The sequence below is a fragment of the Hevea brasiliensis genome, chromosome 8 (genome assembly GCF_030052815.1).
Source record: "Hevea brasiliensis isolate MT/VB/25A 57/8 chromosome 8, ASM3005281v1, whole genome shotgun sequence".
Taxonomy (NCBI): Eukaryota; Viridiplantae; Streptophyta; class Magnoliopsida; order Malpighiales; family Euphorbiaceae; genus Hevea; species Hevea brasiliensis.
Window position 1 is genome coordinate 95,422,233 of NC_079500.1, and position 25,146 is coordinate 95,447,378.

The 25,146-nt window shown below is 32.6% G+C and overlaps 2 protein-coding genes and 1 long non-coding RNA gene across 4 annotated transcripts; 2 read left to right on the forward strand and 1 right to left on the reverse strand.

Moving 5' to 3' along the window:
• Positions 1-1,638: 1,638 nt before the first annotated feature.
• Positions 1,639-2,946, reverse strand: LOC131182542 (uncharacterized). The gene is made up of 3 exons (XR_009150816.1): positions 2,673-2,946; positions 2,413-2,570; positions 1,639-1,964 (listed from the first exon to the last, which is right to left on the reverse strand). It is a non-coding gene; the product is annotated as an uncharacterized LOC131182542 (long non-coding RNA).
• Positions 2,947-17,033: 14,087 nt separating this feature from the next.
• On the forward strand, positions 17,034-20,906 carry LOC110662720 (uncharacterized). Of its 2 annotated transcripts, none has more exons than XM_058152080.1 (4): positions 17,034-17,238; positions 18,528-19,150; positions 19,760-19,890; positions 20,643-20,906. In XM_058152080.1, exons 2-3 carry the CDS (start codon positions 18,539-18,541, stop codon positions 19,853-19,855), a joined length of 708 nt encoding a protein of 235 aa, XP_058008063.1. In that variant the 5' UTR covers positions 17,034-17,238; positions 18,528-18,538; the 3' UTR covers positions 19,856-19,890; positions 20,643-20,906. The 2 variants fall into 2 exon arrangements, with proteins under 2 accessions (XP_058008063.1, XP_058008062.1); XM_058152079.1 differs by having other exon boundaries at positions 17,035-17,238; positions 18,531-19,150.
• A 2,842-nt stretch (positions 20,907-23,748) lies between these two features.
• On the forward strand, positions 23,749-24,930 carry LOC131182543 (uncharacterized). Its single transcript, XM_058152081.1, has 2 exons — positions 23,749-24,594; positions 24,704-24,930. The coding sequence occupies exons 1-2, from the start codon at positions 24,166-24,168 to the stop codon at positions 24,791-24,793; spliced, it is 519 nt and encodes a 172-aa protein (XP_058008064.1). The 5' UTR covers positions 23,749-24,165; the 3' UTR covers positions 24,794-24,930.
• Positions 24,931-25,146: the final 216 nt, after the last annotated feature.

The window sequence follows — 25,146 nt, forward strand, 5'->3', positions numbered from 1 at the left end:
TCTGTGTTTTGGTATTAAGATGCTTGTGTGCCTTAATCGTTGTGAATTCCCATGGTTACAAGTTTTACCTCCTGAAACTCTGCTTTTTGATCAGCAAGAAGATGAGTAAATTTTTACAATTGGGTATGTAGAAAATGCCTAATACATAGATGTACACTCGATGTTTATGAAATAATCTAGTAAAACTTTCTATAAACATTTTATTTTATAAATTTTTATCCGATAAACTTACAATGTATAATTTCTATATTTAAATTTTTATAAAATGAAATTATAATTTTTACATTTAAATTTTCATAAAATGAAATAAGTATACGTCATGATACTCAATCAAAAGAACGTGTGAATCTTGAGCTGATATTAAAATGTTTTTTAATATAAAAATATCTCAATTTTATTATTATTATTATTATTATTATTATTATTATTATTATTACTATTATTATTATTATTTGAGAGTTATAATTAAAAAAAAAAAACTGAGGATATAAGAGAAATTATATCTGTAATGTTAATTTTGACATGCACAGGAGTGTAAACAAATTGAGCCGAGTCGAGTTTTGATTTGTTTGGACTTTATTCATTAATATTGTTTTAGGCTCGAGCTCGAGCTCGATTTGAGCTTTAACATTAAGGCTCAAACTCGGCTTGATTCGAGTTCAGCTTGTTTTAAGTTTATTTATTATATTAACAAGTCAAACTCGAGCTCGGCTTGTGGTCAAGTTTGATAAACTATTAAAATGAACTCGAACGTAAACTTGATAAAGTCAAGCTCGATTCGAGTTCGATAAGTTCGATCTCAAATTCGATAAGCTCGAGCTCAAACTCGAGTTATTGTATTAATTTTAACTCAATTATTTTTGTCACGACCCAACCTATGGGCCGGACCGGCACTAGGACCTGGGCCAGCCTAAAGCCCCCGAGGCCCGTAGTAAGCCTTAACTATTCATTAACCCATCTCTAAGGCCCATTTGGGCCCAATTTCAAGAAAACAAACGGACAGAGTCCGGCCATAAAATGGACTTACCAACGGGGAGTTTTCGACTCACCCGACCTGTGAACACAATAAACAATCCATTGGGGAGCTCAGCTCACCCTCCACATACTCATCATCATAATAATAAATGGGAGCTCAGCTCCCTCATCCAATCCATCAAAATAGACTTAAAACATTAAGTTTACAGGTCCAACATGATAATAATATTACAGACCAAATTCAAATAATTACTGCTAACACATGCGGAAATTCTAGGAGTAATTAAAATTTACACAAATATCGATAAACCACCTGCGAAGTATAAAAGCAGGTTAACCCAGAATAAATATCCTCCTGTGGCCTGTAAAAATTTTTGAACAGGAGTGAGCGTTCGACTCAGAGAGTAAAATATCAATCTTAACTATAATCTCTATAACTGTCTAGTACTAATGCAACCTGTGGAGTGAAATGCAACATACACAACATTTTCACATCATAACATCAAAAAGGTAATTTGGAGCACTCACACACCCTGTAACATCATTCATAGTATATGGGAGCTGATCCCCTATCTGACTCTCTTAAATCCAACTGGTGCCAAGAACTCATTTCGGACTTCCACTTAAATACCAAATCGGGGTCCCAGCGAAGAACTCAAGCCGTGTCTACCCCGAAGGACCTGGTCCCAGCGAAGAACTCAAGCCGTGTCTACCCGTCCTATCCATAGTCCACACCACATCACACGCACGCCAACGCACGCACACTGCTCCAAATTACCACAACAACACTCATGGCACATTAACAGTTATCAATGCAACATAATTCGTGCCTAGAGTTTAACTACATAAATATATGCATATAAGTGATGCATGGGCATGCTGAACATATAATAATATCGAAATTACAGTTAAAATTAATATTTTACTCACAGACTTGACGACAAATTACTGTGGCGGCTGGGCGGAGGAAGAAGGCTGTCCCGGCTCACCTGACAATCATATTACATTTATTTAATACAATCTGACTCAATACAACAAAGAAAAAGACCAATTACGTCCTAAGTCGTGCCGAAAATCCGGCAGAGTCTCCTCTATATCTAGGACCTACCCAACCTGCAAAAGGGTTCAAAACACACTTCTATACTCACAATCCATATATCAACAGTTCAATCATATCACACAGCCCCTCCTGGGCCCATCAAATCAGTCATCCATCACAATACGCAAAATTTCAATTTAGTCCTTATTATTGATCATTTTTGCAAAAACTGCCCAAACAAGCTCTAAAAATTATAAAACTTTGCCCCGCGGTCCTTAGCAATATTACTAAGCTATTGCAAAAAGAATCGTAATTTTCTAAGCTACCACGAATATTTTATGGATTTTTAATCCTATTTAAGCACTAGAAAATTACGGAAAAGCAAGGTTCGGGTTTACCTTTGCCGATTCCGACTTCGGGAACGCGCTCGGGACGTCTGACAATGGGGGGCTAGCCAAAACCTCGGCCCAATTCGGAGACTTTTCCGGTAACGGGTCTGATTGGCCGGAATTTTGCAGACCCGATCAACTGTCGAATTTCCGCGAATCGAGGATACCTACACGAAGCCCATAACACGGGGGTTAGTACATAAAATTTTCAGAATTTTCTAAGCTCATTTAATGCTCGAAAATACACTGCGAAGTTCCGTGGGACCCACCGAAAAACGGTGTCGGAAAAATTCAAAATTTATGTCGTTGCGAAGCTCTCGACGAATGGAGCGTGCTGGTGGCCTTGGTTTCCTCGTGGGATTCACGGTTTTCGAGAAATCTAGCCCAAAAGTCGAAATGGGCTAAAATCTTCCCGAGCAAAAATCGGACAATCCGCTCGATGGATTTCGGCGTTCTTGGTGTCTATGGAAAGCTCTCGCCGAGTAGATGGTTTTGGACACAAGACCCGGTCCAATCGGTGACCGGATCGGCCGGATTTGGCCGAGGAAGCTGCATGGACTTGCGCGAGGCGCGCAGTTTCAGGCGTTGGCGCGGTAGGCGGACGGCTGGGAGGCGGCGCCGGCGAGGGGAGGACGCAGGGGAGGCGGCTGGCCGGCGGCAGGGGAGGGGAGGAGAGAGAAAAGAGAGAGAGAAGGGGAGAGCATCGCGCGCGGGAGGAAGAGGAAGAAAAAGAGAAGAGACCAGTCCGATTCGACCGGTCCGATCCGGTCCGGTTCGATTCGGCCGGTTCGATTTGAAATACAAAATTTTGAATTTTTACTCACGGACCAAAACGAGGTCCAAAATTCAAAAATTCGAAAACTCAGAAAAATACGTAGACTCCAAATATATTTTTAGTTTTGCCACGTGGTCTTTAAATTAATTTTTAAAAATCATCAAAGTTTATATTTTCGGAAAATCGAACCCGATTTTTAAAATCCAAAAAATCTCAAAAAAATTCCTAAAATTCAAATAAAATTAAAATACCAAAAATACTCATAAATAATAAAATTTGGGGTGTTACAATTTTTCATAATAAAATTAATTATTTTTTATTATTTCAATTCAAAACTGCATAATTTTAAATTAAAACTATGTAATTTTAAAATTTCATTATAAATTTATGTAATTACAATTAAATTGTTATTTTATTTTTCTAATGTTATTTTGATGAAATATATTATTTTTTGTATTATTAACTCATACTGTTAATAACTTTTATTTTATTTTTATATAAATATATTATAGTTTGAATTTTTCACTATTTTTATATTTAATTTATTTAAATAAGTTTAAAAGGATTATATATTAGATTATTTAATTTATTAAATAATATTCGGTGCTTTATACTTTTTACCAATATTCTATTTAAGATATGAATAAATTAATTGATATGGAATAAATAGACGATTAATATTAAGTCTAATAGTAATTATAAAAACACATATTTAAGTTATATATATAGAAAATGGACTAGTGCTAAAATTAGACTTTAATCTTTTAAAAGTTTACAGTTTAAAGAGAGATATTAGAAAAATAGATACTAGAAAAAGAATAGTATAAACAGTAAAAATATATAGATGGATTAGTTAATTAATAAAAAAAATATGTTAAGAGATTGTGAAGAGAGATAAAGTAATAATGATGATTAAATATATTAGTGTTAAATTTAAAACTTAATATTTTAAAAGTGCAAAATATAGAGGGAGAGAGGGAGAGAGAGATGAATTTACATTTTAAATTGTATTACTACTACCAAAATTACGTAATTAAGTTTTGATTTATTTAATACTTTAATACAGATAAAATAGTTTAAAATAATATATATATACTAAATTTATTTCTCATATAAAATTAACTTTTTTTTAAAAAAATTATATTTAAAATACAAATAATTATATTTTATAAATGTACTTTTTATTCTGATTATATTATAATTTTATATAATAATATAATATTTAATAATATATTATTGTATTATATTGGGATCATATATTTAATATTATGTTTTTTTTAATACAAATTTACTTTATTTAAAAAAATAAATTACAAATAACTATATTATAATTTTAAATAATATATTTTAATATATTATTTTTAAAATAACCATAAATAAAATAAATATATTTACAATATTATAAATTACAATTATTAATACAAATATTTTTGTAAACTAATTAGCTCACGAGCTTATGAACAAGCTTTAAAATGAGCCTATTTATGAATTTATTCACGAGCTAGTTTATGAGTCTATTTAATGAATCAGATTATGAGCTTATTTAATGAGCTAGATTAAGTCTATAAGCTAGCCGAACTCGAACTCGAGCCAAATATTATTAAGTTTGAGTTCAATTCGTTTATTAAATTAACCTAAAATTATAGTTCGAACTCGGTTAGTTTAGAAAATAAATCAAATTAAAGCTGAGTTTTTATCGAGTCGAACCTCGAGTAGCTCACGGAGAGTTTGGTTTATTTGCATTCCTAGGCACACATGTCTAATTTTTTTTTTGGTAAAAAAAAATAGTGGGCCCACATGTAAACTGGGTCCCTTGAGAGCGGCTCATGCATACGCAGTAGATGGGAGAGAGAGTGAAATGGAGGGGAAGGTTTAGGGATTTACAAGCATTAATGCTACGTGTTGTCCCAAAATAGTCTAAGAGGGGGGTGAATTGGACTTTAACAATTTTTCGGCCCTTGCTTGTAGCCTAATGAAAAATTGTGGCTTTGTTCAACTAGGTGTTTCACTAAGTAAAATGAAAGTAATATGTGCTTCAACAATGTGTTCCTAAGTTGCAATTCAAGCCTCAATCAATGTATATGGCAATATCTAACAAAACATGCATCATACAATATACAACCAATTTCTCAAGTCACTCAATATGTCCACAAATTTATCAACTCAATCTATTTAACCAACATTCAATATCATGTATATGAGGAAAAATTTAAATTGCACAAACGTAAAGAGGTAAAGGTTAGAGAGATCAAACACAACGATTTTTATAGTGGTTCGGCTTAACTAGCCTACATCCACTCTCTCAAAGAACCCTCTTTGAGTCTTCTCTCCACTATTTGCTCTTTTGAAGGCAAGAGACCAAAAGCCCTTTACAACTTTTCAACACCAAGCTTTTACCAAGGTAGCTTGAAACCTTCACAAATGCTATCACAAGCACTTTTTCTCTCAAGCTTCAATAGGTGCTTGTACAACCTCTCTTAAATGCAATTTAATATTTCAACACTCACTCTTACTCAATACAAATCAAACTATAAAGAAGAGTTGAGTTGATTTGCCAATGGTAGCTCAAAATCTTTAAAGCTCTTGAATGAAAGCAATAAATGAAAAATCAAGATTGGAGTTCAAATGTAAGCTTTCATCAAGTGTAAATAAAGTAGAGAATGTGTATTTATAGTCCCAAATCATTTTAGACCGTTTGAAACCCTTTTGGAACGTTATACACACTGCCCAAGACAAAATAGTCGTTATTTTGTCCTTTTGTGCGAAGTTGAGCAGCTCTGATAAATTAGCAAACTAATGAAATTTTAGGAGCAGTCAGTAAACTGGTTAGTAAACTAACGTTTTTAGCAAACTCATTAGTAAACTAAAAAATTTAGTAAACCAGTTAGCAAACTAAGTCAACAGCTGCATATCTCAACTTGCAAAGTCAAATGATTTAGACCTTAAAAAATATTTCAATGGTAGTATCCAAGGTCATGGTGAGAAAAAATAATCAGAAAATAAAATTTCATTTTTGAGCTCCATATGACTAAATTCTCATCCATTCTTTTCACAAAAGACCTAAGACTCACTCCTTAATACTATGCCTTTCATACCTTTTCTTTGAGTCTTGGCTTCCATAGTCTTGTCTTTTTCTCATTTTGAATTTGTCTTGAAATGCTTTTGAGTATCCTTTCTCCTTAGATGCAACTTCAAGAATTCTTTAGTAATAAGACAGAATCTACACATCACTTTAAAGTTGGGTTAGATAGATTCTCTTTGAGTTTTGTTATCATCAAAATCAATGCTCATTTTGAGCTACACGGGGTCAACAATCTCCCCCTTTTTGATGATGACAAAACTCAACTGAATCAACAATAAAAAATAAAAGTGTGTGAAAGTTTATGTGAGTATGTAAATCCAATTATAGTATACCGAAAATGCTCCCCCTAAATATATGCACATAATTTCCAAGAAATCTATTATAAGCTCCCCCTGAATTTATGCTATAAAGCATATTCACAATTCACAAGTATAAACACTAGTATAAACACATTTCCATCAACACAAGTATCAACACATATTCACATATCATCACACTTCACAAGTATATCAACACATTTCCATATTTCCATGTTCATCAACACAAGTATGAACACATATTCACATATCCATATCCATTCTCCCCCTTTTTGTCATCAATAAAAAAGGAAACAGGAGAAAATAATCCAAAAAGAATCATGTTAGCCCAAAGTAAGCGCAGTAAGGTGTGCAGTAGCAAACTAAAAACCAATAGTAGCAAACAGACTAGTAAACTAAAAATGAAGCTCACTCATAAATTCATTTGTAGAATCGGAACCAACCTTAGCTGAGGAAGAACCACCCTTTTCAAACCTTTTCTTTCTTCCATCAGTGTCAGAGTGTATTTCTCGAAGCACAATCAAATCAGTCCTAGAGCTTTCCTTAGAAACATTTACATTTAGTTCTTTAAACATAGCAGTCATGAGATGTGCATAAGGCAGTTTTCCAATTCCATAAGCTTTGCACATGTTCTTGAAAATTAAATAAGCCAAATTCATCCTTACTTTGTTAACAATGTGCCACATAATACACATGTCCAAGTGACTCAAATAACCATAACTACCAGATTTAGGACAGAAAATGTAGTTCACCATACTGTGAATGATTTTGATATGTTCGAGGGCTTTTGTACTGGTGGATTTTTCATTTGCGGCAGTGTTAACAGGGAACACCTCGTTTTCAAACTCAAACCAAATTGAATCCTGCCACCCTAGCAACATCCTTATGTGTGGAAATTTTATTTCCATCATTGGGCAATTTCAAAGCCGTGGCTATCAGTTCAACAGAAACACTATATGTATTGGTATTCAAAATCACTTCAAATCGATCCTCATCATCAACAGTTCTCATGGTTCTATAAAACTCTTGAACAAGCCTAGGGTAGTACTCATTTGCACATTCACACACATCCAACCATCCTTGAAACTCAAAAAGCTCTTTAAATTGAAAGTTTACCTGATTAAAGTTCTCCCATTTGATGAATTTGCAATCCAACAGTGCTTTATCCACTGAAACTGAAAATTTTTCGGTACGCATTTTTCGTTTGGTAGCCATCCCTTGCTTCTGTCCTGCCTTTTTCTTTTCTGGCGTCGATTTAGGGGATTCGACACCCTTGGACGAGTTTGAAGACTCACTAGCTGATTTCGATTTCGGCAAGTTTTGCTTTCCTTTCATTTTCTTTCGCAATGCCGCGACAGGAACATCGTCAGAGGCTGACGAGGAAGATGAAGCAGCTGCAGCAACAGGGGATTTTCGTTTGGTGCGAGCCATTAAGACAAAAATGAAATCGGGTAATGGTGTTTCGGTGAGTGAAGAGAGGAAGAGGAAAGGAAACTTGAGATTTTTGGTGAGTTAGGGTATGTTTCGCCGGAAAGAGGTATTGGGTATGTTTTGGGAGGTGTCGGAAATTGAAACAGAGGAGAGAGAGAGAAAGCGTGGAGGTTTCGTGTGGCAGAGGGTTTAAGTCCTCTTGAGTCCCGCGCTTTTCAGTGTTACTGTACTTTCAACTGAACCAGTTTTCTTACTTTTTATTTTATTCTATATTTCAAACAAATTTATCTGTCCCTATATGCACACATAAACATTTCTACATGTCTGACACAGCATTGAGAATGTAATATCAAATGTGAAAAGATAAATGCATTGCTAGACATGCAGAAAAATTTCAAGAACAATCACCTTTCGGTTTGAAATTTGAACAGTACAAGATATAGCAAACTAATTTTCATCACGCAATATTAGCATACAACTTAGTAAACTAATTTCACGAGTACACAAACAAGTTAGCTAATATTCTTTAAAGATTTCTTAGCAAACTTATAGTACAGCAGTTCACTCACATATTAAACAAAATGTAAAACATGAAATTATTATGAATTAAATTTCAAACAAACAGTTCACACATACCAATTTACCTTCTAATTCTATAAAATATTTCTTCATTAAGAGGTTTTGTAAAAATGTCAGCAAGTTGATTTTCAGAGGTAACAAACTCAATTTTGATATTTCCATTTTGAGCATGATCTCTAATAAAATGATGTCTGATCTCAATATGTTTAGTTCTTGAATATTGGACTGATTTTTGACCAAGTTTATGGCACTTGTGTTGTCACACCTAATTGGAACAAGATTATATTTTAAACCAAAATCTTCCAATTGTTGTTTCATCCATAAAATTTGAGCAACACAACTACCAGCAGCTATATATTCTGCCTCAGCTGTAGATAAAGCTACTGAAGTTTGTTTCTTACTGTGCCAAGAAACTAGTGCAAGACCAAGAAATTGACAAGTACCTGAAGTACTTTTTCTATCCAGTCTACTTCCAGCAAAATCAGAGTCACTATAGCCAACAAGATTAAATGATTCACACTTTGGATACCATAAACCAATTGATTGTGAGCCAATGAGATATCTAAAAATCCTTTTAACTGCACTTAGATGAGATTCTTTTGGACATGATTGAAATCTTGCACACAAGCAAACACTAAAGTGTATGTCTGGCCTAGATGCAGTAAGATACAAAAGAGAGCCAATCATACCTCTATAAAGCTTGGTATCTACCTCTTTACCTTTTTCATCACTGTCCATTTTAATTGTTGAACTCATAGGAGTGCCCATGCTCTTCAAATCTTCCATTTTAAATTTCTTTAGCATATCCTTGATGTACTTTGATTGATTTATGAAGATGCCATCTTTCATTTGCTTAATTTGAGGTCCAAGGAAGAATGTGAGCTCACCCATCATGCTCATTTCAAATTCATTCTGCATAATCTTAGAAAATTTCTTGCAAAGAGATTCATTAGTAGCACAAAAAATTATATCATCAACATAAATTTGCACAATAAGCATATCATTATGATGCTTCTTAACAAAAAGTGTTGTATCCACTTTGCCTCTTTGAAAATCATTTTGTAAAAGGAATTTACTAAGCCTTTCATACCATGCTCTAGGAGCTTGCTTTAAACCATATAAAGCTTTAGTAAGTTTATAAACATGATTTGGATACTCATGATTTCAAAGCCTGGAGGTTGTGCAACATACACTTCCTCATCAATATAACCATTTAAAAATGCACTCTTGACATCCATTTGATAAAGCATAAAATCCTTGAAACATGCAAAGGCACACAACATCCTAATAGCCTCAATTCTAGCAACCGGAGCAAAGGTTTCATCAAAATCAATCCCTTCCTCTTGGTTGTAGCCTTGAGCCACTAGTCTAGCTTTGTTTCTAATAACATTGCATTTTTCATCCATTTTGTTTCTAAAAACCCATTTAGTACCAATAATTGAATGATCTTTTGGTTTAGGCACTAAATTCCAAACTTTATTTCTCTCAAATTGATTTAGTTCTTCTTGCATGGCAAGAATCCAACTTTCATCATTTTGAGCATCTTCAAAACATTTAGGTTCAATTTGTGAAACAAAAGCAACATTACCAAAATATCTTCTCAATTGTGCTCTAGTCATCATCCTTTGAGATGGATCATCAATAATGTCTTCTTGAGGATGATTTCTATGGAATCTCCATTCTTTAGGTAAATCTTCATGTTGGGGCTCATTTACTTGTAATTCTTCCAAATTTGGCATTTCTTCATTAATTTGATCTTCATTGGCATCATGGATATCTATTGTAGTTTCTCCTTGAGTTTCCTCATCTTTGTCATCAACTTGTTCCATTTCTTGACTTGATATTAAATTTTCTTTTCCAAAAATCTGCTCATTATTATCATCACAAGCATTTTTCCTTCTAATAGAAGGGTTAGTCTCATCAAACAAAACATGAATAGTTTCCTCAATAACCAAAGTTCTTCTATTGAACACTCTATAGGCTTTACTCTTTGTTGAATACCCAAGAAAGATTCCTTCATCGGATTTAGCATCAAATTTCTTTAAGTTATCATTCTTGTTATTTAAAATATAGCACTTACAACTAAATGCTTTGAAATATGAGATATTTGGCTTCCTTCCTTTCCATAACTCATAGGGGGTCTTTTTCAAAATTGATCTAATCAAAACTCTATTCAACACATAGCAAGATGTATTAACAGCTTCAGCCCAAAAATACTTTGGCAAATTATTTTCACTCAACATAGTTCTAGTCATCTCTTGCAAAGTCCTATTTTTCCTTTCCACTGCCCCATTTTGTTGTGGTGTTCTAGGAGCTGAAAAATTATGATTGATTCCATGTTTATCACAATATTTCTCAAACAAATGATTTTCAAATTCAGTTCCATGGTCACTTCTTATAGATGAGATGCAAAAGCCTTTTTCATTTTGAACCATTTTACTAAACGAGGTGAATTTTTCAAAAGTTTCATCTTTGTGAGCAAGGAAAAATGTCCATGTATATCTTGAATAGTCATCAACAATAACTAAAGCATATAATTTTCCACCAAGACTAGTAGGAGTTACAGGTCCAAACAAATCAAGATGAAGCAATTCTAATGGCCTAGTGGTAGACACAATATTCTTGGATTTAAAAGATGCTCTAGTATGCTTTCCTAGTGCACATGCTCTACATTGGAATTCATTTTCGTAATTAATCTTGGGAAGACCATTAACAAGTTCTTTCTTAGATAATTTTGAGAGTGTATGCATGCTTGCATGACCTAATCTTCTATTCCATAAATAACTTGAGTTATCAAGAGATACTAGACATGTACCATGATTAGTTTCAAAAATATTCATGTCAAGCAAGTACACATTATTTGATCTATTTGCAATGAACAATGTGTCATTATCTAAACTATTGATTGTACATAGAGAAGAAGTAAACTTTACCTCAAAGCCTTTATCACAAAGTTGGCTTACACTTAGCAAGTTGTATTTCAGTCCTTCAACGAGCGACACATCTTCAATACAAGGTTTGGTTCCAATTGTGCCATTTCCAATTATTTTTCCTTTTCCTTTATCTCCAAATTTTACATATCCTCCATCTTTTATTGCAATTTCTGAAAACTTGTCCTTTTCACCAGTCATGTGCTTTGAACAACCACTATCTATATACCATTTATCACTTTCCTTCATCCCTTTGCAACAAACCTGAAATTTAATCTTTTAGCTTTAGGTACCCAAGCAACTTTGGGTCCTTGGGGGTTAGTGACCTTAGGTAAGGTTCCCTTTGGTACCCATACCTTCTTTACCTTAAGATGACCTTTTCTAAGTGCACAAGAACTAATCATATGACCTCTTTTATTGCAATAATAACATGTAACATTAGGCAAAGAGGATGTAGATGCTTTAATGAAATGATTCTTGTACTTTTCATAGTTCATGAAACCATCAAAACCAATTCCATATTTCTCATTTGAAATTCTTTGGTTTCCAAGAAGTACATCTAGAGTTTCTTTTCCTTTTGTAAATTTTGCCAAATCATTTGTCAAAGACTCTACTTTGGCTTCAAGAGCTTTATTTTTCTCAATGAGCATTTCACAAGTTTCTTTTGAGGATTTCAACTCTAAGTCTAGTTCTTTAAACAAAGCAATTTGTCCTTTGTAAAATTCATTTTCTTTATGCACATTTGACATGGCAATATTTTGTGATCTCAATGATTCAATCTCTAAATTCATTTTAGTGCATTTTCTCTTGTAATTTCTATACTCATCATATACTCTAGCAAATGCAAGTTCAAGTTCTTCTATATTAGGAGATTCATAAGAATTTACCTCATTGTCACTTTCTTCTTCCTTTTGTGAACTCTCGACTTTCTCTTCAAGTGCCATCATACAAAGAAGAGCAGTCTCTTTGTCGCTTGATTCATCATTTAAAGATTCTTCACTGTTGCTCCAAACAACTTTCATAGCTTTCTTGCTCCTATCTTCTTTTCCTTTCTTCTTTTTGAGCAATGGACATTTGGGCTTGATATGTCCAGGTTTGTGACACTCATAACATACAATTTCTTCTTTTGAATCTCTGAAGTGTTTATCCTTGGGAGTACACTTTTTCAAGAATTTCTTGTATTTGCTTCCTCCTTTCTTGAAAGCTCTTTTGAATTTTCTTGCAAGCATAACCATCTCATCATCATCATCACTCGAAGCACTTGAGTTGTCACTTGAGTCAACTTTGAATGCAACTCCTTTCTTCTTATCTTCATCCTTATTTGACTTGAGAGCAATGCTTTTCTTCTTCTTTTGCTCATTTTCAACTTCATCTTTCTTGTATACCATCTCATGTGCAATGAGAGAACCAATGAGTTCATCATAGGTGAATGTTTTGAAATCTTTGGTATCTTGGATAGCTGTTGTCTTTGCTTCCCAAGACTTTGGAAGTGATCTAAGAATTTTCTTCACAAGTTCAGCTTCCTCAAATCTTTTACCGAGCGCTTTGAGAAGATTTACAAGATCAGTAAACCTTGTACTCATATCCGCAATTGATTCTCCTGGCCTCATTTCAAACAGCTCATAATCTCGAATAAGAAGGTTTGCTTTGGACTCTTTAACAACATCAGTTCCTTCATAAGTCACTTCAAGCTTATCCCAAATTTCCTTAGCAGATTGACATCCTGAAACACGATTGTATTCATTAAGATCAAGTGAGCAATGCAAAATATTAATAGCTTTAGCATTTATAGAAATTTTCTTCCAATCATTGTCATCATATTCATCTTCAAGTTTTGAAACTTTTGAAGTTCCTGGACCATTCTTTTGAGGAACATGTGGACCATTTTTAATGATTCTCCATGCATCAATATCTACAGATTGTATGAAATTTCTCATTCTTACTTTCCAAAATGAATAATTAGTGCCATTGAAAAGTGGTGGTCTAGTGATTGAGTAGCCTTCGACTAATGGTGCGGGTATATCGGCAGTATTACTAGATGAACTAGCCATTATGGATCACTCTAAGGTTGTAATACCCTAAGCAAGAGAGTCAGGCTCTGATATCAATTTATTGTCCCAAAATAGTCCAAGAGGGGGGTGAATTGGACTTTAACAATTTTTCGGCCATTGCTTGTAGCCTAATGAAAAATTGTGGCTTTGTTCAACTAGGTGCTTCACTAAGTAAAATGAAAGTAATATGTGCTTCAACAATGTGTTCCTAAGTTGCAATTCAAGCCTCAATCAATGTATATGGCAATATCTAACAAAACATGCATCATACTATATACAACCAATTTCTCAAGTCACTCAATATGTCCATAAATTTATCAACTCAATTTATTTAACCAACATTCAATATCATGTATATGAGGAAAAATTTAAATTGCACAAACGTAAAGAGGTAAAGGTTAGAGAGATCAAACACAACGATTTTTATAGTGGTTCGGCTTAACTAGCCTACATCCACTCTCTCAAAGAACCCTCTTTGAGTCTTCTCTCCACTATTTGCTCTTTTGAAGGCAAGAGACCAAAAGCCCTTTACAACTTTTCAACACCAAGCTTTTACCAAGGTAGCTTGAAACCTTCACAAATGCTATCACAAGCACTTTTTCTCTCAAGCTTCAATAGGTGCTTGTACAACCTCTCTTAAATGCAATTTATATTTCAACACTCACTCTTACTCAATACAAATCAAACTATAAAGAAGAGTTGAGTTGATTTGCCAATGGTAGCTCAAAATCTTTAAAGCTCTTGAATGAAAGCAATAAATGAAAAATCAAGATTGGAGTTCAAATGTAAGCTTTCATCAAGTGTAAATAAAGTAGAGAATGTGTATTTATAGTCCCAAATCATTTTAGACCGTTTGAAACCCTTTTGGAACGTTATACACACTGCCCAAGACAAAATAGTCGTTATTTTGTCCTTTTGTGCGAAGTTGAGCAGCTCTGATAAATTAGCAAACTAATGAAATTTTAGGAGCAGTCAGTAAACTGGTTAGTAAACTAACTTTTTTAGCAAACTCATTAGTAAACTAAAAAATTTAGTAAACCAGTTAGCAAACTAAGTCAACAGCTGCATATCTCAACTTGCAAAGTCAAATGATTTAGACCTTAAAAAATATTTCAATGGTAGTATCCAAGGTCATGGTAAGAAAAAATAATCAGAAAATAAAATTTCATTTTTGAGCTCCATATGACTAAATTCTCATCCATTCTTTTCACAAAAGACCTAAGACTCACTCCTTAATACTATGCCTTTCATACCTTTTCTTTGAGTCTTGGCTTCCATAGTCTTGTCCTTTTCTCATTTTGAATTTGTCTTGAAATGCTTTTGAGTATCCTTTCTCCTTAGATGCAACTTCAAGAATTCTTTAGTAATAAGACAAAGAATCTACACATCACTTTAAAGTTGGGTTAGATAGATTCTCTTTGAGTTTTGTTATCATCAAAATCAATGCTCATTTTGAGCTACACGGGGTCAACACTACGGGTATTTTTTTTTTTTACATATTTATCATATTAATTTGATAATAAATAGAAAAATATTTATATTGAAAATATGTCTAATTTTATTTTATAATTATATAAAATATTATAATTACATCTTATAAATAAAATTATTGTTTATTAATAATCATTAAAATAATTTAATAAATTCAATTGAAATAAAATTTTAATACAATATTGTAACAAAAGAATAATAATTTGGATCAAAATCTTACTATTTTATTTTATAATAATATAAAATATTATAGTTACATCTTAAAAATAAATTATTATCTATAAATAATTACTATAATTATTAAATAATTTTAGTTCAAATAAAATTTTAATAATTCACTATATTTTATATTAGTTATATATATAGTTTAGTTTAAGATTAATAAATATTAATAATTAAATATTTATTATTTACTTATTATAATATATTCAATAAACGATAATAAAAATATTTAATTATAGAGTCTAATCAGAAACGAAAAATTATAACAAAAAATTAAATTTATTAATCCACTTAAAAAACCTAACACTATTATACAATAATAATTAAAATTATGCACCATCACTATTAAATTTTAATTGTAAGTTAATTTGAATGGATTTTTGTTTGATTATTTTACTTAATTTAGAACATCATATTTTTATATGATTTATTTTTATTTCCTATCAATAAAAAAAAATAAATAACAACTATTTTTATATGATTTATTTTTATATTTTTATTATGTATTTTATTATTAAAAGAATAATTATTATATGGATGATGCTATTGTAAAACTTGTTGAATATTTGCTGCAAACTTCGAAGCTTCTATTTGTGTGGGCACGTGCCATATGCGAGTGGAATAATTGCCTAATTTGTAGGTGAATTCATCGTGTAGTCATCGATGATCAGCGAGGACGATGACAGAGAAGCTAATGGAAGAAATCAAGAGGGGTAAAATAGTCTTTTTACTATTCTTAAAAATGTAAACGTGCGCATTCTTTTAGTACATAGTAAAGTAATAAAATATGGTAAAATTGGCTCTTGCCAATTGGGTTTGATACTCGAGTTGGAGGTGAGCTAATATATGGCCTTGAAAATGGGCCTTAAAATAAAATGACCTTAAAACAAAATAAGATAGGGCCAACTACGCATATATGGGCTTCAAAATTTCGAATAGTTCAATTAATTTGATAGAATTAATTAAATTAAAACTTTGAAATTTTTTGAAAATTAATAATTGAAATGAGCTAAGATCTGTGTGATTTAATTTTATAATAAAATTTATTCCATTTACAAATGAGTTTTATGATAAAATTATTTATAAATAAATTTTTTATTTAATATTTTTTTATTAAATATAGAAAATAGAGTTTTGGGTTATAGATGAAGTTCGCTCAACCTAGCAGAAAGTAGGGGTGTGCAAATGGCTGGTTTGGTTTCGAATCGAATCAAACTGATAAAATAGAAAATTAAAAATAAAAAATTTTAAAAATTGAACCAAACTGATTAATAAGAGAAAATCGAACCGAATCAAATTGATAAATATCGATTCGGTCCGATTTTAAATCGATCAAATCGAATTTTATAAAATTTCATATTTTCAACATTAAATCTAAATAATAAAAACATAAAAACAAAAAAAATTAGAAATCAAAACTAAAAAATCTTAGGGTTCGGTTTGGTTTTCTTTGATTTCCTTGATATATATATATATATATATATATATATATATATTAATAATTTCAGTTCGGTTCGATTTTTTTATTTTTTGTGAAAATAACCGAACCGATTAATCGAAATTATAAAAAATTATAAATCAAACTGAACCGATTAAATTTTAAAACCGAACTGATTGAACCGAATTGACTCGATTCGATTCTGTTTAAACCGAAAACTGCTCTCCCTGGCGGGAAGAGTAGAGATGGCAGGTGATGGGCCTTTGATTGTACTGCGGCTAGGCGTGAAGACTTTCCCGCGCAAACACTTTCTTTTCCTCAGTCAAGACTGAACTGAAAAAAGACATCAAATGCAGAGCAGTCCAGTCAATCAAATAATATAGCAGGAAATTGCCTTCTTTATCCATCTTTGAATTGCAAAATTACTCCATTTTTTGGATTTTACGATTCTTATTGTCTGTGGAGTGACTCAGTTCTCGCTTTTCTTTGTACTGGAGGGTGATTACAGCGAAAGGGGAGGTACCCTCTTGCTTCTTGTATTATTGTGTGGCTGTTGATTTCTATACTATGTGCTTGCTTGTTTTGGATCCAATGGTTTTCCCTAGAGACATGGGTGTTTCCCTCCCTTCAGAATCTTCCATGTTAGACTTTGTTTGTGTTTTTCTTCCCTCTACCTTTAGGAATAGAAGAATTTTGTTGGGAAAGTGTTTGATGATGTTTATACATTTAATGCCATTTTGGGTGTCATTACATTGTTATTGAAAATAATGCATTTTTGTGGTATAAAGTAATGCCATATTTTGCGTTGTCCCTCTTAAGAATTTGATTTTGAAGAATGACAGTGAATACCATTTATGGCCTTAGAATATGTTTGGTTTCAGCTAAAGTTTTTCAATTCTTTCAACACTCTTTGCGAGGGAGTGTAAATTAGAAGTACTATATAATTACCATGTTAAAAATTTTATCTTTAATGCAAATTCATTTTAATTCAAATTGATTTTAAGGGATGGGAAATACTGTAGGTAACAGAAGATATGTCTTGAAATCGTCAATTTTCCTAGAATTTGTGGTTATAGATAGTGTCAGTTATCTAGGAAGGTAAATGTAAATATTTGTGAAAGGGAAAGTGTGGGCTATAAGTCATATTATAATCCACTGTTAATGTTAATAGTTCTGTATGTACAAGGATCAAGGAAAAGATGTGCCTTCAATGATATCAGAACTAGATTATGGTGGGGGAACCAGCCACTGTCTATGCTTTGAATTACTAGGAAGATCTACATTGTTCATCTCTTTTTTTTCAAAAAACATTGTTGTTGAATGGAATAATTTTTGGCATAGGTAACGATGTTGATAAGATGGATGATCATATTCATCATTTTGATGAATTTAATACCAGATCATGCAAGCATTAGTGAAGTAAGTTGAACAGCATACCATTGTAATTGGTTGACAGATATGACTAAATTTTGTGTATGTAGTTTTTTTTTTCCTATTATACACAAAATTTTGGGGGATAAAATTTCCAGGAAACAAATAGAAAATCACACAAATCATTTGAATCTTCATTTGCCTTGTTTTAGAGGAAGAAAATGGTTTTGAAAGTGATACCGCACATGCTGACGACCTGTTATTTTCCCCTCCCCTAATGAATTTTGTTTCGTTGTTATGGTTTTTAGTTTCTTTTACTGTTTCTAGTATATGTTGGTTGCATTAATAAATACTGATCTTTACTGCAATTTTTTTTTAATGCTAACAGAGAATATTTCTGAAAATGAAGCTAATCTTTAGCTTGCCTTTATTTTTAGCAGCATTAACAATGAACACCCCCACTCTGAGCTTGAAGCTATTGGTTGATAAGAAAGCAAGCAAAGTCCTTTTTGCTGAGGCAGGAAAAGATTTTGTGGATTTCCTGTTCAACCTTCTCTCTTTGCCTATTGGTACTGTTATCAGGGCCCTCACAAATGGAAGCATGGTAGGCTGCATAGGAAATCTTTATGAGAGCCTTGAAAAATTGAATGAAGCTTATATGCAGCCAAATCAAAATAAGGATTCCCTTTTAAATCCCAGCATTCTAACCCCTGCCACTGAAGTTCCTCTCATGCTGCCTGAGTCTGATCTACAACCAATGAAGAGAAAGTTATATTTTTGTCCAAACCATCACCCATGTGTGACTGACCACAAAAACATTAAATGCATGCGCTGCTCATGTAACATGTCTGAGGAAGTGGAATTCATCAGAATGAATGATTCACCAGCTAATTCAACTAGCCAGGGAGGTTATGTTAAGGGCTTGGTTACATATATGGTGACAGATGATTTATCGGTGTCAATTATGTCAATGATAACTGGTGTTGCTCTATTAAATAAGTTCAATGTTAAGGATTTTGGTGTACTTGAGGAAAAGGTGGTCGAGTTTGGGATTGACCAGGTAATGATCTCAACTATGGCTTTCATTGTTCTTCTTTTAGTTTTCTCAAGCTTCAAACTTTGTCCAAACCTTTGTTATTCATGCTAATGAGTTCTGCAATTAGTTTATCCATTTCTAGGCTTTTATGTGCTGATGCTGCCGATAGGAGTGTGAGTAATTTGCTTTGGCTTGGTTGACAAAATAAAATTTTGAAACTGAGATTAACTATTTTAAAATAAGAAGCCATGCTAAATCAATCTAAAAGCATCACGGTTTGGTTTGGTTTCTGATGCAATTTGGGCCGTTAAATCAAGTTCAATGTAATATGAAAATCCAAAATCAAATATTATATATTGTATATGTAATCCACACACAAAGCCAATCCCAGGGAACAGTGAAGCTTCAAAAGATGGAAAAGTAAAAAATTAAAAAAGCTATTATAAATCAATATAAAAAGGTACCTACATTGACTTCAATTTTCAATATAAAGGAACCAAACTGAAATATATTAAGAGCCAAACTGAACTGAATGGTTAAATGCAGTTTTGTTAGATTCATTTATGATTGAGACTGACTGAATGATGAGCATCTTTAACTACTGTATAGTCTGTTTTTATTCTTATTTTTTAGGGTGTGGAATTGTTGAAGGCTTCTCTGCAGTCGAAGGCAGCTCTTACTAGTGTTTTCCTTGTGAACAAGGAGGTGAAGGATGGTGCATTGAACTGAAGTTAAATTGGCTGAAATACTAACAATGTTTTGAAGTAAGTTCCATATGTTGTTGTTGAACCTTACAAATTTTCCATTTGACTATGTTGATTTTTCTTTTTTGTTTTTTTTTTTAATAGTAGGAGTGAGCACTATTCGGCTTGAGCTGAATAAATCGAACCAAACTACCTTAATTTGATAATTCAATTCGATTTTTAAAATAATTCGGTTTGGTTCGGTTTTATATTTTAGGAATTTTGGTTATTTTAGTTTGGTTTATTTTTGAGAGAAAAAATCAGTTGAACCAAATTGAATTGAATTACTTTATTAATTTTTAAATTGATTTATTTTTATAATGAATTCATGAATTATATGTTATTTTTTATATATAAATTGCTTAATTTCATTGATTTGTGGTTATTAGGTTCTAAAAAAGGTTAAAATTAGACTAAAAACTTTAAAATCAAGTCTAAAGTAAAAAATCATCAAAACTAAAAAACTGATCAGTTTAAATCGAATCAAACAAAAATAGAGAGATTTGATTTGGTTTGATTTTTCATTCATTTCAGTTTAGTTTGATTTTCAAAATAAGCTAATTTAGTTAATTTGGCTCGGTTTGAACCGAATGCTCAGCCCTAATCAATAGTTGAGAAAGTGGTTGATTTTCATTGTTACATTATGGGAGGAATACGTTTTTTCTCTTCTGCACTTTTTGTTTTTGAGGGAAAATGTTTTTTGGGAAGTAAATTGACACAAAAATGAGCCTTTGCATGTAAGATTTTATTGCTAAACACCCAATTTGTAGCAGATTATAGAAGAAACTCTGCCTGATCTATGGAGATGGGTGGGAAAAAATCTGCATTGATAAGTTTTGCCAGGACCACCGTTTGAAGATGATAATTGGATTTCTCTTCTTTGATTGCACTTTTCGACCTGATTTTCTTTTCTCAGTTCTGTTCTATGCGGATGTATTTCTATCTTTAAGGATTCTGTTTTCTTGACTTCCACCCTGCTCTCAGTGGTCTTTAACTCATATTTCTAGTAATGAAATTATTTGATAGAAGCTCCATCACTAAGCTGTTAGCTACCATTATGGATAGTGAATTATTGGCAGCAAGTAAGCACAATACGTTACTTGGCATATATGTATATATATAATAAAAATGACAGGAATTTTGGAGAGAATTAAAAATTATGAGAATTTAATTAAAAGACTAAAAATCAAATCAAATTAAAATTAAAATATCAAAGTGTCGAATTGTATCAAAGTCAAAATGTTAAATGATCGTCTAATTGTGTTTAATTTGATTTTGGTTTTTAATGGAGTAAATTACATAGACGATACTTTAATTCGTAGCACAAAATGCTTTTGTAACCTTGGTTTCTAGGTTATTTTGGTTAATGAGTCACTTGTCAAATTTAAAAAAAAAAAAAATATTTTCTTTTTGTTAATTTGATAAAAAAATTTAATTAATTAAAAATAATATTTTATAATTAATTTCTCTCTCATTTTTTTCTCTCATGTTCTTTTTTGACCCATCGTATCATTGATCTAAATTGCATAGATTAATACTTTAGTAATTCAAAACCTGTTTACCCTAAGTTATTGTTAGCATGAATAGCTTCCAAATCAACTGCTAAAGGTGATAATAGTTTTATATTACTTGAATAAAAGATAAAAAAAAATTTGTGTTAAAAATTAAAATTTAAACACTTTACTGTTACATATCTCTAAATTACCATCTATATAATTTACTCGTTTTTTCTTAATATCTTAAATTTTAATTAAAATAATAGATATTAAGTGTGAAATGTCAAATAAGTGTATTTTATTTAATTTTATTTATAATATTTTTTAATATATATTCTTTTATGTGAAAAAATTTTAATTTTTTCATTAAGTTAATAAATTTTTTGTAATTGATTATTTTGTGAAAAAAAAAAAATCATTTTACAAAAATTTAATAAAATGAATGGTACAATTTGATTAAATCATGTTATTTTTCATAACAAAAAAATATTTACTTTATTTTAAATCAAGTAATAATATAAAGGCAGTGATAATGGATCTGTATACCCTTTCATTACTTAAGTGTAAATAACATAATCGATATATTATATGATCTTAACAATATGCAATAAGAGCATTGCTACATATAGATAATTAACGTCTACAATTTTTAATGTAGATATACTTTTGACAATAGTGAATTTACGTAAAATGTTTAACAGTGGCATGAATATCTATCTAATTTTGTCATTGTCAACTGTTATTCACGCCAAATATATTATATGCAACATTGGTTTAAAAATACATGCATGCATACTGATACTAAAAACTAATTCGTAAAGGGAAAAAAAATTTAAACAGAATCGCCTTCGTCCTCCCCATAACTCCAACCTGAATCACAATCCTCAGGAGAGTAATCTTCCAACCATATATTTGGAAATTTCCTTGAAGATTGGGAGGTTAGAGCTATTCAGGAATCCCTCTCAAGGCTTGGAAGAATTGTTGATGTCTTTATTTCTCATAGACTTGGTAAAAGAGGCAGGAGGCTTGGGTTAATAAGAACTTCTTCAAGGAGGAGCTGAGAAAGCTTTTGAAGATCTTAATGGGTTTTTGGATTGGGTCCTTTAAATCAAAGCATTTCAATCCATAATTTTGCGTAAAGAAACGATGGGTAGTGATCAGGGGAACAATTCACGTACGGGTGACAAAAGGGGGGAAGGGGAAGAATATAGCACCTCGCATTGAGCATACACCTAAAGCACCTCTTCAAGCCAATCAAACGTTGCAGAAAAATCAATCTAAGGGTGGCGGCAAGAATCATCGTCAGCTGGAGAAGTGGACCTTGGGCGGGTTGGATATTTGTCCCAACCAATCTGTACAAAACAATTGCTGCAGTGCTAATATTTTTTGGGGCGGCACAGACCGAGGAAGAATTGGAGGCCAATAAAGAATGGCTCTCTCGTTCAGTGGTGGCTACTGCAGCGAAACCTGCTACAATAGAGCATCTTCAGCAATACTTTCCTGCTGAAGGTGTGCACTCGATTAAAATTATGCCTCTCGGAGGCAATCAAGTGCTCCTGTCTTTCGACTCAATTGAAGTTGTAGACATTTTCAGGGGAATTCAAGCTGAATGGCTTCATCAATGGTTTACTGAGTTCAAACCGTGCGTGGGAACCTATACTCACCTCCTTGAATCGATTGGTATGGTTAAGATTTCATGGTGTTCCTCTGCACTTATGGAATGGAAAAACTTTTCGTAGCTGGGCAATTTGTGTGGTTCGCATATTGCAACGCATGCTAATGCCATTTCCAGAACAAGGATTGATCATGCACGATTACTTGTTTTAGTTGACACCCATGAGCCCCTGAACAAACAAATCTCTATGTATTTGGATTGTCTGAGGTTTAATATCACAGCAATTGAGGAACCTCCACTGCCCTCAATCTTCCGTTACTGGGGTCAACTTGGCGAAGATAGTGACAAATTTTCCGATGGCCTTACCTCGTCGGAATCGGGCAAGATTCCAGCGAAATTGATCTTTCACATTCAAAGAGCGCTGCACCCCTAATCAATCTTGCACATCTTTCGAAGAACCAGCTACAATTTTGGGTTCTGACGCGCCTTTGGATGTTGAGAATAGTGGGGAACAGCTTCTTCAATTATCATGCCAGACTTCGAAGGAGGAAGGTTATTTATCCAGCTACTCTTTTTAATTTTTTTTTCAACTTTTAGAGATTCTTCAATTTTTTTTCACTGATTCAGTTTTTTTTATTATTATTAGCATCTCTTTCTTTTTTCTCTAACTTAGCTACAATAGAATTCGAATGCCTTTTGTCGAATCCAACAATATTGCCATGCAAGAGATAATTAATTTATTAACCATTTCCCATGCAATGGTTCGTTCCGATGTGAAAAAAAAAAATCCCAAGTAGTGGAGCTCTAGCTCTAGATGATTCCAAATTTCTAGGTTCATTTCCCAAACAATAACTTGAGTACTTAACCAGCCGAAAAATTGGTAAACACAGCAATTATTGTCTTCGACTTTATTTTCCGTCTTCCCCATGCAGAGAACCCCAACAGGCCCTAGCTTGCTACTGCTTATTTCCATTATAAATATGCTTCTAAGAAACATCGAGATTTAACCTTTAAGCCAATTTATACCCGATATGGCAACATCCAAGGTAAGCTTGAAGCTTCTTATAGATAAAAAGGGCCACAAGGTTATTTTTGCAGAAGCAGGAAAAGATTTTGTTGATTTCCTTCTATACCTCCTCAAATCTCCCTTTAGGGACTGTTATTAGGCTCTTAACAGAGCAAGACATGGTGGGTTGCCTAGGGAACCTGTATAAGAGCTTTAACGAACTCGATGAATCTTACATAAGAACAAGCCAAATCAAAGAATCCATTTTGAAGCCAACAGTTTCCATCTCCGCCACTGAAATACCTCTCTTATTGTTAAGTGATGAACTCCCTTCGAAAATATACAGATGTCAATATTGTAACAAATATGTGGCAAAGGAGCCAAATGTGGTTTTGGCTTGTAATAGTTGCAGCGCTAGAGGACATGGTAGATGGAACGTGCCTTCTAATGAGAAGGGTTTTGTGAAGGGTGTGGTCACTTACATGGTGATGGACAATCTGGAGGTGAGCCCTATGTCTTCCATATCAAGCATTACTTTGCTCAACCAGTTCAAGATCCAGGATTTAAGTGTACTTGAAGAAAGGGTGGTTGATTTAGGCATGGATGAGGTAAGCTAATTATCTCCCATTGATCGACCTTTTTCACATTTTGCGTATATATCCAATGTAATTAGCTATTTCTAGCCTAGTGCCTGATCACTATTTCTTATTTGCGTAGGCTTTAAAGCTTCTCAAGGAATCTTTGCAGTCCAAGACAGTTCTTACAAGAGTCTTTCTTGGAACCATGAAGAAATTGGGATGTTACTAATGTGTTTTTGTTTTCTTCAAAGCTTGGAATTAGAAGTGGGTATTTGGGAAAATTTGTCAGAGTTGAAGCATGGGTTTGATTTCTTTTCATCTTTTTGGTTGTGTCAGTGCTCTTGTCTCCTAGGTCTTTAATTTGTACTTATGCAGTCTGTGTAATAGTTTTCTGCTGCAGACAATGGAAATTATGGAATCATGTTTGCCTTATTTTCTGGATTATTTATACATGAAAAAAGCACAGAGTGATAGAGTGGATTCACATTAAATATAAAATAATAAAAATAATAAAATTATTTTATGTATAAAAATTAAGTCATTTTATTAAAATATTTTTTAAATTATTTATATAAGAAAATA

What these genes read in the sequence shown, in the direction of transcription:
- LOC110662720 (XM_058152080.1), top strand. Translation starts at nt 18,539, where the DNA reads ATGAACACCCCCACTCTGAGCTTGAAGCTATTGGTTGATAAGAAAGCA. An exon ending in TCGAGTTTGGGATTGACCAG is followed by an intron (nt 19,151 to 19,759) that starts GTAATGATCTCA and finishes CTTATTTTTTAG; the next exon opens with GGTGTGGAATTGTTGAAGGC.
- LOC131182543 (XM_058152081.1), top strand. Translation starts at nt 24,166, where the DNA reads ATGGTGGGTTGCCTAGGGAACCTGTATAAGAGCTTTAACGAACTCGAT. An exon ending in TTGATTTAGGCATGGATGAG is followed by an intron (nt 24,595 to 24,703) that starts GTAAGCTAATTA and finishes TTATTTGCGTAG; the next exon opens with GCTTTAAAGCTTCTCAAGGA.